The sequence below is a fragment of the Micromys minutus genome (assembly GCF_963924665.1).
Source record: "Micromys minutus genome assembly, chromosome: 17".
In the NCBI taxonomy this organism is placed as follows: domain Eukaryota; kingdom Metazoa; phylum Chordata; class Mammalia; order Rodentia; family Muridae; genus Micromys; species Micromys minutus.
In genome coordinates, this window is record NC_137952.1 from 37,301,896 (window position 1) to 37,321,665 (window position 19,770).

A 19,770-nucleotide genomic window follows, 5' to 3' on the forward strand; every position below is an offset into this window, starting at 1 on the left:
CAAATAGCAATTATTTGGGCATATACTAGGGGAGTGGCCAGTTGTTAAAGAATTAGATTGGGGCAATCCTTGACAATTGTGCAGAACCTAATAAATATATCATAGGATGAGTTTCATTCATTTGGAAGCTGGAGGGAGATAGAAGTAATATGAATTTACAATGAATGTTTTGTCTGCATATATTTATATGTACCACATGTGTGCCTGATATCCATGAAAGTCAGAAGAGGACATTGGATCCCCTGGAACTAGAATTACTGATGTTTGTGAGCTGCCCTGTGGGTGCTGGGAACTGAACCTGGGTCCTCTGCTGGAGCAACAAGGCCTCTTAACTGATTAACCATTACTTAAATAAATCCCATTTTTTATTTTTAGGAAAATATTTTTTTAATTTATTTATGTGCATGTCTGAGTATCTGCCCTGTATCTGTCATGTCAGAATCCCTGGAGTCCAAGTTACAAGTGGTTGTGATCTATCTGACATGGGTACTGGGAAACAAACTTGGGTCCTCTGGAATCCATGTGCTTGTAACCACTAAGCCATCTCTCTAGCCTCCTTAGCACTGTTTTTTAAATGATTTATACTTTCTTGATGATGAAAGAAAGAAGAGGAGGAGGAGAAAGATGAAAGGAAAAGAAAAAGGAGGAAGAAGAGGAGGAGGAGGAGGAGGAGGAGGAAGAAACAGTTGTTTTGTTATTGTTGTTTTTGAGACAGGATTTCTCTGTATAATCCTGGGCTGACCTGGAACTCACTCCGTCTGCTCGACAGACCAGGCTGGCCTCAAACTTAGAGATCCATCTGCCTCTGTCTCTCAAGTGCTGGGATTAAGGTGTGCACCAGCACTGCCCAGCTGATAGGAGAAGACTATTTATTCATCACTGGAGAAATGGCTAAGTGATGTAAGAGTGCTTGCTGTTCTTCCAGAGAACCTGAGTGCAAGTTCCAGAACTCCGTGTTAGGCAGTTATAACTCCTCATCATCACAGCTGTCTGGATTCAGTGCCCTCTTTGCCTTTTGCAGGAAACTGTACTCGTGTACATATAGAGACAAATTAAAACAAAACAAAACAACAACAAAAAGCCAAGTGGTGGCTCACACCTTTAATCTCAGCATTCAAGAGGCAAGGGAAGGTTAATTTCTGTGAGTTCGAGGCCACCCTGGTCTACATTGTGAGCTCCAGAAAAGCCAGAGCTACATATAAAATCTTGTCAAAACAAACAAACAAACAAACTAATAAAAACAAACAAACGCTTTCTTATCTAACAAGATTATCCAATGTGCCTAGTTGATGCTCCAAAATTTCTGAACAACCTTGAGCAGGTTTTTGTCAAAGAAAGATCTGATCATGAATTTATCTGCTGAGCCAAACCTCCGTGTTGTTCTAGTTGAGGCTGAGACCAGACCAAGTGGAAGGCCCACCCCTCTACTCTAGTATTGCACTGAGAGAGACCAGCTATGTTCTGGCTGGTGAGTACAGAATGGGAGAAACCTGGATCTACCACCTTCTCCCTAAGGGGTGAGCAATCCTGGAGTAGACAGTTCTTAGGGACATATGTGGAGGCAGAGGTTAAACCTGATGTTGAACTCTCATGGAGGAAGTAAGCAATGTTTACACCTTTGTTGTATGTATAATTCTTTCTTGGGGTCAGAGCCCCATCAAGACTACAGGATGAACCTTCCAGCTCTGAAGTGTGTGAGCCTTAGGTTTGGGTGAAGAGCCATTGAAGGTCTTTTTCAGCTACTTTCTACAAGTCTTTGGGATCAAAGAGTGGCCATGGGGCTGGGCTGACTCTTCCGAGCAGAAGGCCTTTCTAGTTAAGCATGGAAGTGTTCTGGGAGTGCATAAGCTTCTGCTCACTCTCCTTGCTGGCTTGCTCCAGTGGCTACTGCGTTCCTGGCACCCTGTCACACAAAAGGAAAGGGAAACCCGGATGTATTCAGAGCACTAAAGCCAGGGCCGAAAGCCACATACCCCATCATAGAAGGAGACAGAATTCATGTGTTCCTTGGAAATGACGATACTTGCGTGATGACGGTGAGAAAATAGAAGGCCACCAGAGAAGAAATGCACATTACCTAGAAGAAAAAGAATGCTGGTCAGAGCTCAGTGCTAGAGCCTTGGGCTAGATTCTTGAAGGTACTAGAATGATAATGTGGCCTTCCTAGAAGGAAAGGAAACAGTCTGAAGAAAGACACTTATGTTTCTACTTTTGGTATTCTGACTATTCAAATAATATATCCCAAAGAATTAAAATTTCCCAAGGAATCACATGCTGAAAAAGGGAAAGGCAACAGTCCCGAGAGCAGAGTTCTCACACCTCTGAGAGCTGATCCAACAGGCAGGGTAGAGGAGGGCTGAGGCAATGGTGGTAGATCCGGTGAGTGGGACAGCAGCGTTCTCCTGCCTCTGTTCGCCTTCTTTATTAACTCACTCATTTACTTATCATTTTCAAGACAAGGCTTCTCTATGTAGACCAGGCTGGCCTCAAACTCAGAGATCCACCTGCTTCTGTCTTTCAAGTGCTGAGATTAAGGGTGTGTGCCACCAAGCCTGGCTTCTTGCCCACTATTCAAACCTAACCCTCCAGACAGAAATGTAGCTCCGTTCTCTGAACCGTACAGAGTGTGGCTGCAGTCCATGCCTATAACCCAGGACTCAGAGAGTGAGAGGTGGAGATTAGGGAGTTCAACATCACCGCTGACTGTACAGTAAACCAAGGCCAGCTTGTACCATATAAGCAACGAAATTTAGAAAAGAAAAAAACAACTAAACAACTAAGTCTAAAAACCAGCACACCACACCCTCTCTCTTAAACAAAACCAATGAAACAGAAAACTGAAATCCCGCCCTGCACAGAACCTGGAAGACAGACTTAGAATCACTCTGCTCCATGATGGGTTATTTGCCCTTTTCTAATGAGACTACATGGGATCCATCTCTAGTCTCTGCCTTTTGCTACTGCCTGTCTCTTTAACTGTGTGTGGGGGTGAGTGGCCCAGCCTATCTTGTGTGGTAGCTTGTATTCCTGAGACTCAGGGAAAATAAAAACAGAAAACAGCCATACATTCACGTTGAACAACCATAGGAGACTATACGAAACATTAAAAAAGAGTTGAAGCTTCCTATTAAACTCTGTAAACCTTTACTATGGAAAGGGTTTCAAATCTTTTATCTCCTTGAGTAAAACCTTTATGCTGAAGGCTTAATTTTCTCACCAGTGGTAACACCTTTTTTTAGACAAGCTGCAGCTATGTTTTCAGAGCGGAAAAGTCACCTAATTGTCCAAGCTTCCCCCCATTCTTCCCTTTCCCTTTTGATGACTCTAAAAATTAGCCAATCTCAAAACTGCAGTTGACAGACCCCCTTCCCCAATGATATGCGCAGCATAATTAAGAGCTGTTTTTCTGAAGACGCCTCGCCCCTCACTGGGGCAGCAGACCAGGCTTTCGCCTGATAATTCCAGGAGTGGTAACTAGACACCACTGTCAGGTGCGCTTACACAACTGCCTGCTGATCCTCTGGCCTGGGGAAGCTCAAATAACCTCCCAGAGCCTCAAACAGAAATGAAGCACAGATACAGTTTTTGCATAAGAATAAGGGGAAAAATGGGTGTGGCTGTTCAGTAGGTGCCTGTTATTCCAGCACAGTGCAAGCTGCTGGAGGAACACGGCCAGAACTGGGCTAGCCTGGGCTACATAGAAAGACTGTGTCTCCAAAAAATTCCCAAAGAAACAAAAAGCAGAAAACAAACACCCCCCCCACCCCAAAACAAAACATAACAACAAGCAGACATTGACAGCTGATGTGGAGAAGCAAAATTCACATTCCTTTAGTGGGTGTCTTCAAAGGAAATATGTATAAAACAACTTGGATATGTCTGCTCTCTCTCTCTCTCTCTCTCTCTCTCTCTCTCTCTCTCTCTGTGTGTGTGTGTGTGTGTGTGTTTTAAAATCTCCCTTACCTTGTAGAACTTGTATGTAAATTTTTAATCTTTCCCACCTAGATCTTGATAGAACTTGACTCCTCCCTCTTCTCTATCATTCCTTTTATGCTGATCATTTTTAAAATTAGCCAAATTTGAATGATTGTGAGGTTAGACCCATGCCAATACCGTGACCACCAGTGTTAGAATAAAAGCCAAGGTGTGTCCTGTTAGACATCAAACCCAAAACAAGTTTCACTCAGTCCCTGTGGCTTTGCCACAATGGGTTTCAGCTGGATTTCTGCTTCCCTCCCCTGGCCTGACCTCTACAGAACTCAGACATTTTGGTGCCTGGTTGGTGGCTCTTCTCTTGCCCTCCCTCCCTATCTCTTCTCCAGGTCGAGTTTAGTCAGCAGCCGTGTCAGCCTGGCCTCTGCAGAGACTCTCCGGCTGTAGTGGAGTATTTGCCTCCTCCTCCGTTATCCAACTCTCACATTCACTTCCTGGCCCTGTCTGGGTTCTGGTCCACACCCTTTTCTACAAAAAGAAACTGCTTTTGCTTTCTTTGCATGGTCCTTTGTGTCACCCCGAGTTATTCTTTAGACACTAACACATTGGTGAGTTCTCCGGGGTTGGCCGAAACTGGCTCAACCCTAAAGAGATCACATTGCTCATCTAGGGCCCCAAAAGATTTGACAAATATCTAATAGGTCTTTTAGATTTATTTATCTTATGTATATAAATGTTTGCCTGCATGTATGTATGTATAAAACATATACCCGGTGCCCACAGAGGCCAGAAGAGAGTGTCAAATATAACTAAAGTTATAGATGGTTATTACCTATCATTGTGGGTGGTTTATTGATCTAGTCCCTGGAAACACTCTTAAATTTTTTTCCTTTCTTTGTATTTTATGTGTTTGAGTGTTTGTCTGTATGCATGTGTATGTACCACATGTGTGCAGTAGCTTTAGAAGCCAGAAGGTGCTGGGTGCCCTGGGGCTGGCATTACAGATAATTATAAGTCATCCCGTGGGTGCTAGAGATTGCGCCCAAGTCCTCTGTGAGACTGCAGTAGAATAAGGCAGACAGGACCAATGACATTCTGACTGACTTAGTGATACATATGGCATTACCGTAGTGCTCATTTCCAAGCGTGACTTCATGTTACCTGGAACAGAGTGACCTGGAGAAGCAGCTGAAACACTGCCCTTAACAGGATGACCACAGAAGCTTAAGGCTCACACCAGTCAGCTCTAACATATTCCTGAAAAGAGTGGACTACCACGTACACTTCTGTAAAATCTTCCTTGCCTGCTCACCCATCTTGTGGTTTTAGAGTACAAAAAGAGAATGCAGCCCTTTCAGGAGCTGTTCTGGCTTCAGTCTTCCTGTGACATCCCCTGCTTTCCACTCATCACCAGTGCCAAAGTGTGATTTCCACAAAGACCCCACACGGCCAGCCAGTGCTCTTAACTGCTGGGCCATCTCTATAGCCCGACTTTCTTTTCTTCCTTTTTTTTAATGTCTGTTAGCAGCCTCCTGTGGACATAGAGAAGTGAATAGGGGCGGAGTGAAGGCAGACCTTTACTGTCATATAGGTAAAAGCAGCGTAGGCTCCAGAGTCTTCAAGGCCTTTCACTGTCCCATGCATGTGGCCGACACCTCTGCTCCTCACTGCTGAGCAAACTCTCCCAAAGGAGACAAACAGCAGCAGCAACAAAACTCTCAGGTTTGATCCCCACAGGAGAATAAAGGAGCAAGAAGCAACTGGGCCCTACAGGGAACAATAAACCTACAAATACACGGTCAGCTGATTTTCAACAACCATAATTAAATAAATGCATTTTCAACAAAGACAAGTCGAAGGAAAAAGGAAGGTCTTTTTAACAAATGGTGCTGCAAAAACTAGATATTCATATGTAAAACAAGCTTTCAAAAAGATCCCTGACTTTGGAAATTCTACCCTCAGCCACCAGCACAGAAGAATATGTCATTATTTCACAGAACAGTGAGTACTGAGAAGGATTCCAACTCAGGTAAAACAAAATTCCTGTCTAACGAACAAAGCTTCAAAGTAAAAGTCATACATCCGGTGTGGTGGCCCACCCCTTTAATCCCCGAACTCAGGAAGCAGGGGCTGGAGATTTCTGTGAGTTCTAGGCCAGCCTGGTCTACAGAATAAGTTCCAGGTCAGTCAGAGCTGCCTCCTGAGACTAAAACAAAACAGAAACACAGATGAAAGGACGTGGGAAAGAGACAACAGAACCATGTCTGAGCTGCAGCCTCAGTGCCTCAGTGTGAGGGCCTGACCATCCGATTATAACCAGATTCTACACGGTCAAGAGTCAGGGGAATTACATTAGCTTGGTATATAAAGACTAATTTTTAAAAGGTTCAAAATGACAGAAGAATTTCCCAATTCTATTTTGCGGAAAAGTATAAATGCACTCACTGATCCATAAAGTTAAGCAACTCCAAACAAATCCAGAAGCCCAGAGGCAGTCAAACACAAACCAAGTAGCCTGCAAGTGAGTAGTGCAGTTTGTTAGTGTGACAAAGTCTCATCCACAGCACCCACAGAACAAAATAAAACAAAATCAAACAAGAGTCAGTGATAAAATGGAAATCTTTAAAACAGACAGAGGGGAAAACATACCACAATAGCAGATTTCTGCTCAAGAACAATGTAAGAGCATGACAAACAGGAAGCCACAGCATTAGAACACCCAGGGGAAACCACACAACAGCCCTCAGAGGTGTGTGGAAATCTGGACATCTCTACTTTTTAATTTATGATTATTATTGACTTGAGACAGATTTTGTTTGTGTGTGTGTAGCCTTGTTCATCCTGGTACTCTGTAGACCAGGCTGGCCTTGAACTCACAGACATCTGCCTTCCTCCTGAGTACTGGGATTAAAGGTGTGTGATACCACCTCCCAGCTGGATAGCTCTACATTTTATCATTGTTACTTATTATTTTATGTGTATGAGTGGTTTTTAAAAGAAGATTTATTTATTTATTTATTCATTCATTCAATGTGAGTACACTGTGGCTGTCTTCAGACACACCAGAAGAGAGCATCAGATCTCATTTAGATGGTTGTGGTTGCTGGAATTTGAACTCCGGACCTCTGGAAGAGCAGTCAGTGCTCTTAACTGAGAGCTCATCTCTTCAGCCCTATCTCTAGTTTTACAAAGCAGAAGAGGAAATGAGAGAGAACACCATTAGTAGACAGCCAGAAGCAGAGAGGCTCAGGAGATCTTAGTAAGAGGCATTTCCATAAAGACCACAAAGAGGTGAGTGCAGTCCACACTGATGCTAGGGAAGCCCTTTCCCTAGCACCAGATCTGCGTCGGTTGGCATGGCGACGCTGCAACACCTGTGGGCCATCAGAATATGAAACCTGACCAAGAGGATATCTAAAGACTGTGGAGAAGAAACTTTAACCAAAATTGCACAAGGTTCAGGAAGGTAGATTCTTGTTCAGAGCCAGAGTCTGCAGGGGAACGAAGACTCAGGCTCCAAGAGGCCTGGGTACCAGGAAGGACTGGTGAGGCCAACATCTACAAGCCACTGAAGATGAGACCAGCATCAGGACCTTGTGAGGAGCTTCCAAGCTCACAGTCAGCATTCATAACCATCCAGAGGCATCACTTGGGAGGTCTTTCTACTGACTGGGCCAGCGTGTGAGTTTGATCTCAGAAGACTGCTCAGGGCCACACCCTGCACTTAAAACCCAACTCAGATAAGGTGCATTCTGGGATATGACTGGCACAGGGAAGTGGAGAAGGAAATCTAAGAGCTCAAAGCCTGGAAACAGCACACGGGGCAGACAGCATTCTTACTCAACAGCCCCATCCAGCGGTCTCTTCTTCATACACAATGATAATTTAGCAGCCCTGCTGCTTGTGTCCTTTCTGTCTCCTCCTCTTGTCCCAGTATTTTCCCTTTTTATGGACGTTTTTAAAGGACACTGGCCGGCCTCCTCTGTAGAGTCTCTGCCTCAGACTTCTAGGTTTTTTAGAGTATTTGACTGAATTTTTTTTTTACCCTTTCTTTTACCTTAACTGCCTCATACCTCCTATCCTACCATTTCTCCTTTCTATTTATATTCCTCTCATTTTTTAAAAATCAGCCCAATGCTAATTACAAGCCTTTCTGTGCTTTTCTGCCTTCCTACCCATAACTGTACTATCCTCTCTATCAACACACACCAACTCCATTCATAACCATATTATCCATGTAATATGTCAGTGCTCTTAACCACTGAGCCATCTCTCCAGCCCGGTCTTGTAATTCCTAACGTGACTGGCACTCAAGGGATGATGTTTATCATTAGGCCATTACTGTACTTTCACAGTAAGAGTACCATTTGCTAGTGTTTGTAGACAAGAGTCTACTCTCAGGTGAACAACGGGTCAAGCTTGAAATCCAGAGCAGAGAAGAGCATCTTACCCCACAACTGCCTTGACTATTGTAAATATTTCTGTACCGGCTGGTTTTTGTGTCAACTTGACACAAGCTGGAGTTGTCACAGAGAAAGGAGCCTCAGTTGAAGAAATGCCTCCATGAGATCCAGTTGTAAGGCCTTTTCACAACTAGTGATCAAGGGGTAGGGCCCAGCCCATTGTGGGTGGTGCCATCCCTGGGCTGGTAGACCTGGGTTCTAGAAGAAAGCAGGCTGAGCAAACCAGGGGAAGCAAGCCAGTAAGTAACATCCCTCCATGGCCTCTGCATCAGCTCCTGCTTCCTGACCTGCTTGAGTTCCAGTCCTGACTTCCTCTGGTGATGAACAGCAATGTGGAAGTGTAAGCTGAATAAACCTTTTCCTCCCCAACTTGCTTCTTGGTCATGATATTTGTGCAGGAATAAAAAACCTGACTAAGACAATTTCCAATGAAAGAATTAAGAGAATTTCAGCAATATACAAGTGCCAAAGCAAAAAGACAATAAACAGGAAAAAACAAGGCCAAAGGACCCCACCAAAATCACTAATCTTGGTAATGAATGGAACTCCAGACAAAGAATCCAAGAGACTAGTTAAAAGTATGTTTAAAAAAATCAAAGAGAATACAAATAAACTACTAGACAAATTCTAAGAAAACACAAATAACAGCTGAATGAATAGTCAATATAATATGTGAACATGAAACTCAATAAAAATACTAAAAACAATCAAAAATGAAAAATTCAGTAATTCAAATGGAAAGTTTTACCTCTAGAATCAATCAAGAGAATGACAGTAAATCAGGACTTGAAAAAAGATGAAGGGCTCAGGCTTAAGAGCACTGGCTGCTCTTTCAGAGGTCCTGAGTTCAAATCCCAACAACCATATGGTGGCTTACAACCATCTGTAATGGGATCTGATGCCCTCTTCTGGTGTGTCTGAAGATAGCCACAGTGTACTCATCTATAATAAATAAATAAATCTTTAAAAAAAAGTATGAGGGACATAAGGATGGAATAATGAGAGGAATAATAGAAAATGTCTCCTCTTTAAAAAAGAAAAAGAAAAAAGATGAAGAGATTGGAACATTCAGACATAAATAAAGACAAATTAATTAGAAAGCATAAATCGTAACACTGGGAGGCACATCTTTGTGAGTTCAAAGCCAGTGTGGTCTATCTAGTAAGTTTCAGGCTGGCCAGGGCTATGCTGTGAGATGCTGTCCCAATCAATAAATTAATATCAAAACAAAACCAAAAACAAACCCCAGGAGAATGAGACCCAAAGAGCTCACCCTTCCTGTATACCCTGTGTACGTAAGAAGTTGTTTTGGTAAATAGAGACATGGTAGTCTCCTGTAAGCAAAGGCAAGCAGTCTCAAAACAAAGCCTACCTTGTCTCTACTTTTACTTTTGGACTTCCTAGCCTCTAGAATTGCCTAAAAGTGTTAATATTTAAGTCACTGTTTTAGGGCTTTACAGTTGTGAACAGACACCATGGTTAAGGGAATTCTTAGGACAACATTTAGTTGGGGCTGACTTCCAGGTTCAGAGGTTGATTCCATTATTATTTAGGTGGGAACATGGCAGCATATAGGCAGGCATGGTGCAGGAGGAGCTGAGAGTTCTACACTTTCATCTGAAGGCCTCTAGGGGAAGACTGCAGGCAGCTAGGGCTAGGGTCGTAAAGCCCACGCCCACGGTGACACACCTACCCCAGAAGGCCACACCTCCTAATAATACCACTCCCTGGGCCAAGGGTATTCAAACCACCACTGTCACCCAGTCTTAAATGTATTAGAAATCTAACTTGAGACTAAGGTATCTTCTCAAGGAAGAATTAAATAATGGGACAGAACAGAGGGGCCATAGAACAAGACTTGATTCACAGGTTGAATGAGCTCAGCATGGGCTGCAGAAGGATTTCTGACAGTTAGATAAAGGCCAGCATTCCTCAGGAACTCGTAAAGCTGCTTTCCCTACCAAAATGAACCATGTCCCTTACCTCTGCAGCAAGGACATGGCTACCTGTGGCACCTGTCAGCACATCACTGGCCTCCAGGCTCCTCAGTATCTCAAGTACCTGCCACACATTTGGAAGTCACATACTAGCATCTTCTCACCTCCTCCTCACCCTAAGCTCACAGCTTCCCTCCCCCCAGTCACCCATCCTCCTTATAATCCTGTGTTCTCCATGTTTTCTCTCTGCTCTGCTCCTGCTTCTTGCTGTTTCTTACGTCTGTTTCTCTGACCTCTGCTCTTCTGTCTCACAGACGGCCCTGCCATGTCAGTCTGCCTCCCTCCCACCCTGCTCTAGACTCTTCCAGTTGCCTCTGGCTTTTCTCATATCTACAATAAAAACCTGACCCTTGATCATACCAGGGGGTGCTCATATTGTCAGTCTGTATACTTAGGAGACTTCACTGTGAAACCAGTCTGCCTCTGCCTCCTCCTCCTCCTCCTCTGGGAAAGGGTATGTAGATATAGCCCACAGTGTTTCAGAACTCATAATAGGTTGTCACAGCCTCCTAAATGCTACAATTCCAAGTGTGCACCGTACTTAAGTTAAAACTTTTTTTGCTTTCAAAAATACTATGATTAGGCCCAGGGATGTAGGTCAGTGTATAATGCTTACGTAGTATGCAGAAGATCCTGGGTTCAATCGCCAGTAAACAAAACAACAAACATTACAAATAAAATTCAGGGATGGTGGTTTACCTTACTGACAGAACACTGGCCAATCATAAGCAAGGCTCTGGGTTCAATCCCTAGACTTGCTTTCCTCCCTCCAAAGAAGAAAAAGAATCCAGCTAAAAAGTGTCATAAATCAAATGAAGATACACAAGGAAAACCTATTGTGATATATTTCCTGACAAAAGATTAGTGCCTTACATCTATAAATAACTTCTACAAGAAATTTCTACAAGAAACCAAACAAGATGAGGGCATGGCCAATAACTGAGAATGTGGCCAATGCTCACTAAGAAGCAGAGATGCACAACCCAAACCGACCCTGACAGCACAGCACTGCACTGTCACCAGGTAACAGAACACTGCACCCCACTCCCCAAAGCACACCTTGGTACTAGCACTCTCGGGAATGGGCTGGCCTGCTGCTCTCTACCAAATTCTGGAGAAACTGGGGTTTCTAGGACTCAAAAGAGTCAAGTAAGAATTCTAAGAACAGGCCAGGTGGTGCTGGCACACTCTAATCCCAGCACTGAGGAAGCAGAGGCAGGGGGATCCTTGTGAGTTTGAGGACATCCTGGTTTAGGACAGCCAAGGCTACCCAAAGAAACCTTGTATCAAAAACAAAACAAAAAGAATTCTAAGAATTGGCTCTTCAAGGTAGCTCACACCTTTAATCCTAGTACAAGAGAGGCAGACTGTGAGTCCAAGACAAGCCACCCCTCCCCACCAAAAAGAAAAAAAAATGCTAGCAATTACTGCTGCCACAACGACTAAACAATGCAAGGCTGCAAACAAAACAAATGATCACCAAGAATAAAAATAAGGGGCTGGAGAGATGGCTCCGGAGTTAAGAATACTTTCAGAGGATTTGCATCAATTCCCAGAGCCCAATGTCAGCTCACGGCCATTTGTAACTCTAGATCCAAAGGACCTGACGCCCTCTTCTGGCCTCCTGGGCATCAGGCATACACACGGTGCACAGACATCTATGCAGGCAAAACATCTATACAAATGAAATAAAAATGACAAATGCCCCCTTTTATATAAAGGAATACTTTGGAGCTATGGAAATCAACAAACTATTTGAATATGTATAACTGTGAACAGTGAAAGTTTTAAGAATCTAAACTGAGCTCCTCTGTATCAGCCCTTTCAGAAGGTAAGTAATGTCAGTTATGAAGGGTTTTAGCCATGAGTGTTTGACAGAGGTACAGCCTGCACAGCATCCACTCCCCTAAGTTACAAAGTTACAAGGACATCTACCTAGCAACGGTCTGTTTCACCTTCAACTGACACCAGGTTTGTTATTAATCAGCAAAGCCACAGCTGCCTTTTGAAATATCTGATGTAGTCTTCCTCGTTTTTGTCATTAAAAATTTGCCCTTGTCTTAGCCTCTGAGGCCACAGCGGCAGTAGGCTGCCCAAGCACCCCCTCTGTAAGTTCTGCTCCCCGCTGCACCGCTGAGCTGGCCCCAAGCAAACACAACACAGTCTGGATAAATTCTAGTAGCATAATACCAAACCCCAAAGCAAGCCCAAGGACAACACACATGCTGTGATTTTATTTAGGTTAAGTTAAAAACAGAAAATGCTTAAGGCTAATGGTCTGAGGCTAAAGCAAGGTTTTAGGGATTAGGTACTGGCAACCTGCCTGGCCAAGGACACATGAAGGGCAGGAGTGACCGAAAGCTGAACAGCAACAAGTCTTATGACAGTAAAAGCCACTGGGCTAGGGAAGGGAAAATGGACTGGGCTGGAAGCAGTTCAAGAGGTGCTCTTCCCAGCCACGAGCACTCTGAAGGGCAGAACACTGTATCCCAACCACCATACAGACGCCTCTGCCAACTCCCACAGCCACAGGCAAGTGCTCCCCTTCAACAGAGCCCAGGATCTGACCAATCCATATTTTGATCAAGTTTTGATCAAACACACTAAGAAGATCAAGACAAATACGTTTAGGGATGAAAAGACACCAGTTTCAAACTCACCATATTCTAAGTACAGGCTGATTCTAAGATACTAACAACATTTGAACCTCAGGGCCTTTTATCTTTGCAATCCCCCTTCCAAAGCCTGAGAAAAGCCTTAGGCATATTATGTTATTTTCTTCTGAGAAGAATCCCTAGCAGGACAGGGCAGTCAGTACATGCCTGAGATCTCCTGAGGCAGAAGCATCTCAAGTTCAATGATTCTGGAGTATAGTGTGTGTTCAAGGCCAGTTTGAGAAACTGAGACCACACACCAAAATTAAAATTAGCAATAGTAACCCCAGAACATATATAGCTTAGTGGAAGAGTTACTGCCTTTATCTGTAAGGTTTTATGTGGTAACCTCTAGTACCACAAAAGGGGGCAGGGGAGAAATAAATGAAGAGTGCTTTGACCCTAAATGGCATAACTCAGAGCTCTATTAACCCTGTGACACTAATTCTAAACTAGTCAAATGCTTAGTGCGCAGAGGAGGGAACTCTAGTTAAAGTTTTCTGCTTCTATAGAATTGTTCTGCAGCACAAACTAGATACAGTGGGGTCAATGTGAAATCTAAGTTTTCTAGACATAGAGGACTAAAAGACGGTTTTGCTATCCAGCCTTGAACTTAGTATGTGGACAGGCTGGCCTTGAAAGGGTGACCTGCTTACCTCAATTTTCCAAGCACTGGGAGCACAAGAGTGCTGGATTACAAATACGTCACCATACCCCACTGAGGTTTAAGATCTTAAGATGGCGTGACTGGGTTGGGGCGTGGCTCAGGGGTAGAGTGTTTGCACTGCATACAGAAGAAATTGCAGAACACAAACCATGTGACTAAGAAGGACACAGACATTTCTAATTCAATCTTCATTATTACAGAGACTGGATACCTCAAATCTTCTTGGACAATACAATAATGCAGAATCAGTTTTCTAATAGTCCTTTGATGAGATGCAAAAACTTGGAAGGCAGAGTAGGTGGACCTCCTGCTTGAGACCAACCTGGGAGACACAAGAATCCCCCTCACACACATACACCCCATGTCATCTTGCTCCAAGGTTAGTGCTACCGTCACACTACATAATTTCCACAATGCCCCTGACTCCCAGGTCTTCGCCAAGATCTGGAGAAGCAGAAAAGAAAGGCAGAACACAACTCCCCGGCACATCATGGGCTAAAATCAGAGATTGGTGTGTTTTGTCTGCTATGTGAATGGAGAAGCTGAACCAATAATCTAAGGAGAGGGAGAGGAATTTGCCACCAGCTAAAATATTTTCAATAAGAACAAATCATCCAGAAAGAGGATTTGCTTTGTAGAGGCTGAGGAATTTGTGAAGTCAGAGTTCAAACTCCACAGAACTGCTATATTCAACAGGGAATGAACTGGACTCACAGGGAATGTTATTTGTAGGACTGGGGCACAGCCACAGCTGAGTAGCACAATATCTGCCCAGCATGCACGAGGCCTGGGTCAGATCCCTAACTAATCAGTCTCTGTTTCCTAACCCCACCCCCAAACACACACACACACACACACACACACACACACACACACACACACACACACACACACACACACACACACAAGAGGACAGAGACAGAGAAAAACAGTTATTCTGAGAAATCCAAAAAAAGGGACAGGGAAATGAATTCCATGAAACCCACTTAAGATATTTAAGAAAATCTACATTTTCAAGCTATTTTCCATTAGCAAAACCACTGCCAGCTCACATTGAAAAGGACAAACTATGGAAGGGAAGGGAGAAAAGAAGGATTTTCTCAACTCCCCAAATTCTACTGGCAAGAGGCAGGTGTATGAAATTACTAAGCTGTGCTTACTACAAAGTAAGCTCTACCTTCTGAGGAAAATGGAACACTGAGATGCAATGCCCAGGGTGAGAGCCAGAGTTCTGAGGGCTGGGATGGCCAGATGGTTCAGTAGGTAGAGGCAGCTGCCACCGAGTCTGAATGTTTGAGTATAATCTCCAGAACCGCTGTGGTGGACAGAGAACCGATTCCCTCGTGTCCTCTAACCAGTAAATGAATACTGCGGCACATGGATGGCCATGTGCATACACACAGTAATCTCTTTAAAGGAGCCCTAACAGTGAAAACAAGAGCCAGGGGCAGGGCTGAGACACGTGGAGAACTATTTCTAGGTCCTGAACCTTAAGGGATGGCTATCTTTCATAGGAAACAAGGTACCACAGAGGTCAGAGTTTGTGAAAAAAGGAGCCCAAAAGGTAAAACTAACATCTCAGAGGGCAGAACTAAAAACGACAAGAACAATTTCCAGGCCTTGATCATAGTAAAAAAACCCTACCATTTGGCCACCTGATTAGACACCCTGTACTGGGTATTAAACCAAGGTAGCCAGATTCAGAGCATGTTGGCAAGCATTCTACCACTGAGCTACATCCCAAGAATTATTTATTTATTTTTCTTGAGATTTTATTTTGGTTGGGAAGTGGTGGCAGATGCCAAGGCCAGCCTGGTCTACAGAGAGTTCCAGGACAGCCAGGGCTACACAGAAAAACCCTGTCTCGAAAAAAAAAATTGTGTATGAGTACTTTGTCTGTCTGTCTGTAAGTGCATCATGTGCATGCAATGTGTGCTCTTGGGGACCAGAAGAGGGCATGAGATACCCTGGGCCTGGGATTACAGACAGTTGTGAGCCATCATGTGGGTGCTAGAAATTGAACCCAGGTCCTCTGGAAGCTGACATGCCTTTACTTTTATTCTGAGATGAGATAGGGTTTTAGTATGTTGCCCAGGGGCTAGTCTTGAACCTGAGATCCCCTGACCTTTACCTCCCATGGTTGAGGATAAAGGCCTGGACACCAGGCTCAACTTACTTCCAAGCTGAATTCTGAAGCTGCTTTAGGCTTTTCCTTCTGCTTTTGACCCTGATGCTGTGGTGGTTATCCCAGGCTAGCTCTGTCTTTATATCGGGAGAGCAAGGCACAAGCAGTTAGTTTCGTGAGTCCATAAAGAGGAAAGTAACATCTTAGAGCTGTCCTTGGTTACTGTCCTGAGCCTTCTCTATACAGGGTTCAGGTGTGTCCAGCTTGAACATTGCAACACAGCTGCCATCTAGGAAGGTCATACTTGAGAACCACAGAATCAAGTTCCCTGGACACCATACAATTTGCAGAAAGAAAAGTCTCAACGTTTGCACTAACTTCATGATCCTGTGTTGGGCCGCATTCCCAGCTACCCTATGTTAGATGCCCCATGGGCTGGACATGCCTGGAGCTGTTCTGTCTTTTAAAAAGGTTTTTATTCTCTCTCTCTTTTCCCCTTTTTATTTTTTCAGTTTTTCTGTGTAATCCTGTATGTTCTAGAGCTCACTCCATAGATCAGGCTGGCCTTGAACTCAGAGATCCTCCTGCCTTTCTCTCCTGAGTGCTGGGATTAAAGGCATGCACCACCACCATCTGGCTAAGGTTTAAAAAAGCATTTTAAACTTATGCATGTTTATGCTTCTGTGTGGGCTTGTGCGCTTGAGCACAGGAGCCCTTGGGAGCCAAAGGGACTGGATTTCCCCTGGAAGTGAGCGGGATTGTGAGCGGTCTAACGTGGGTACTGGGAATTGAACTTGGATCCTCTGCAAGAGGAATGAGTATGCTTAGCTGCTGAGCATCTGTCCAGTCCTTGATGAAGATCATGATGATGCGGTTTAAGGCCTTTAACTGCTTCCATAAAAGAATGAGACGCTTGCTGCTGCTGACTATACAGTAAAGGAAGTAATCTGAACCACAGCAGCCAGAGAGCAGACTGATGTGAGAAAGAGTCAACACAAAGGCCATTCTTGGTTGCTGAGGGCTCAAGGGAGGGTATGAGCGCAGACCAAATCCAGTAGCCAGGCATAAACTGGGAGCTTCAATCCTAGAAACAGAGGGAAGTGGTGGACCCACAACTCAGATAAGCCTGGAAACAGACTCTTCCTCCAGAGCCTCTAGATTAAACTGCCAGGCCTGGTTGATCCTTGACTTGGGCCTCATTAGATCTTGATCTACATAAGCTTGCCTGGTGTTCTCTTTTAAGACTATTTCATTAAAATCTCCATATGACACCAGAGTCATGATGTAGTCCAGGCTGCCTTTAACACATGGTCAGAATGTCCTGCCTCTGCCTTCCTGGTGCTGGGATTACACTCATGTGCCACCAGACCCTGCTTGCTTAGGTTTTTGACTTGAAAAACTCTGAGTAATAACAAGGTGTTGTTTTAAAATATGAAGTCATAGTAGTTTGTTACACAGAAGAAAACTATGTGGTCTACGGCTGGGAGTGTTGTCACTCTGGCCCATCCTGAGAACCAAGCTCTGGGAGCAAGCGAGGTGACCAGGGGCAGTTCTGGCGCCAGGCCTGTGCTCATGAAACCAGCACAAGTTTCTTCATCCTCAAGTGGTGGAGCCAAAGGGAAGCAGCCATAGGAAAACAACACTCTTTTCAAAGAGCAGGTGATTATTAACTACAACAGTTGTGCTAACCCTGCAAATAAGGGGGTAAGACACAGCCACAGCTGCTTACCTTCCTCAGGCCCGGACTGTGGACTGCTGGAATAAAGATATGCTCCTTTTCCTCCTGTTAGCAAAGTGCCCAGGAAACAGTCGTCCCCCTTTCAAAACAGCAGCAACAACAAAAAACTGGTCAGGTACGGCATAAACACGACCAGAACCAAACTCTTATCCATTTTATCAGCACCAAAAACGTGAGTCAGACTTGAATATACCAAAAATATACCATCTGCTTTGGCATCATTTGGGTCTTTGGCATAATAGAGACATTCTGAATTCTGAGTCGTGTGTGTGTGTGTGTGTGTGTGTGTGTGTGTGTAAAAGAGAGAGAGAGAGAGAGAGAGAGAGAGAGAGGGAGAGAGAGATTGAGATCCTCACTGTAGCCCAGGCTGGCTCAGGACTTGCAGTGGTTTTCCCGATTCAGCTTCCTGAGTGTAGGAACAATTACGCACTTTCCGTCATGCTTGGCTTCGGTACTGTTTGTGGTGTTCTGGTTCTGGTGCACTGATGTCTGGGAAAAAGAAATCACCTTCTTGGCCTAACACTTTGCCATCTCAGCTTCTGTACAGGCCGGTTGGGAATCTGCTTTGAATAGTGCTCAAGATAGGTGGGGGAGGTAGCTCCTGGGTAGAGTGTGCTTGGCTAGAGTGCGCAAGGCCTTTGGTTTGATCCCCAGTGCTACCATATATGGAGATTTTTTAAATCCTTAAAAAGACAGGGAGACTCCCTCTCACTTTGTTCCCCATAAGCACTGTTCTTTCCCCAGAGGCCTAACAGGAAGTGGGGAATGCAAACAGGAGGTAAAGACAGAAAGTACAGAATCTTCCTTTGTTTAGAAGTAAGATGAACTATATTTATGTACTCTATATGTATGGGTGTTTCTGTGTGCATGTATGACTGTGTATGATATGAACGCTTGGTGCCTTGGAGGCTAGAAGAGAGAATGGGGTTCCAGGAGCAGAGTTACAGGTGGTTGTGAGCCACCACGTAGGGGCCAGAAATAGAACCTGGGTCTTCAGGAGGAGCATCTAGTGCTCAACTGCTAAGCCATCTCTCCATCCCAAGTTGCTTATATTTGGGCCATCTTACAAAACTATGCATGTGTATGAGTGCTTTGCTTGCATGCATGTTGTGCTCCATGTGTTTATTTGGTGCTCAGGGAGGCCAGAAGAGGGCACAGAATCTCCTGGAACTGGAGTTACAAACAGCTATGACCCTCCATGTAGGTGCTGGGAACCCAACCCAGGTCCTCTGCAAGAGCAGCATGCGACCTAACTGCGGAGCCACCTCTCCAGCCCCATCTCATGCTAACAATGATGCTGGAACCAAAGTCTGCTTACCTTTGTTGCTTGCAGGGTTTTCTCAGACAGTTTTATTTCATTATCTTCTACCTGTGTCCAACAGAAATGAATAGTGTTCAATTTAGTGCTTCAAGGATAGACTCCTGCTGTTTCTGCTAAGGTAGTCTCTCTACAGCATCCAGTTCTTTTAGGCCTGACATACTGGCAAAGATGCTGATGGTCATCAGGGCTCAAACTAGGTCAAAGTGGGTTTTCTTTGGAGGATTGTAGGGCCAGCTAATAAGCCTCAGATACATAGAGAAGATGCCTAATCTCTATTTACCTTTCACTGTAGGGGGAAGATCACTTTACAATGAATGGGAATACAGTAAAATATTTCTGGTAAGTACTCTTGAGACAGGGTCTTTATGTAACCTGGACTGGCCTGAAACTTACTATGTAGATCAGGCTAGCCTCAAACTCATAGAGCTCTGCCTGCCTCTGCCTGAGTGCTGAGATTAAAGGTGTGTGCCATAAAGCCTGGCTTGAGTACACTCTTACTTAAACAATGTGATTAGATGACCTTTTGTTCCCCCATAACTATGTCAGAACTATAGAAACAGGTTCTAAAATAAGTCCTAAGACCTTGTCTTTTAAAGGCAGGCCTTGCTCTCAGTCCAGGCGGCTGCAGAACTACGTGATACTATGTAATCCTAACCAGCCTCAAGCTTGTAATCTCTTGCTTCAGCCTCCCGGTGCTGGGCTTGTGTGTACTACCTTGCCTGTTTACGGCATGTAAACTGTGCTCTGCATATGGTTAATCTCAAGTGTCTTAGATTTAATTACTGGAAGCAAATCATATGTAAAGCTTTTAATAAAAAAAGAGTTACATGTCAGTGCCCTCTGCAAACTGAGTTGGGACAAAATAAGACTTC

At 44.2% G+C, this 19,770-nt stretch overlaps 1 protein-coding gene across 1 annotated transcript in view; it reads right to left on the reverse strand.

Annotated features, from left to right (window-relative positions):
• The window catches only part of DNAAF9 (dynein axonemal assembly factor 9), a 118,109-nt gene that overhangs the window by 36,033 nt on the left and 62,306 nt on the right, over window positions 1-19,770 (reverse strand). The window contains exons 19-21 of the mRNA XM_080931274.1: window positions 18,896-18,946; window positions 17,569-17,656; window positions 1,974-2,077 (exon numbers count right to left, since the gene is read on the reverse strand). Coding sequence (XP_080787400.1) covers window positions 1,974-2,077; window positions 17,569-17,656; window positions 18,896-18,946 — 243 coding nt within the window. The remainder of the gene's footprint in view (window positions 1-1,973; window positions 2,078-17,568; window positions 17,657-18,895; window positions 18,947-19,770) is intronic.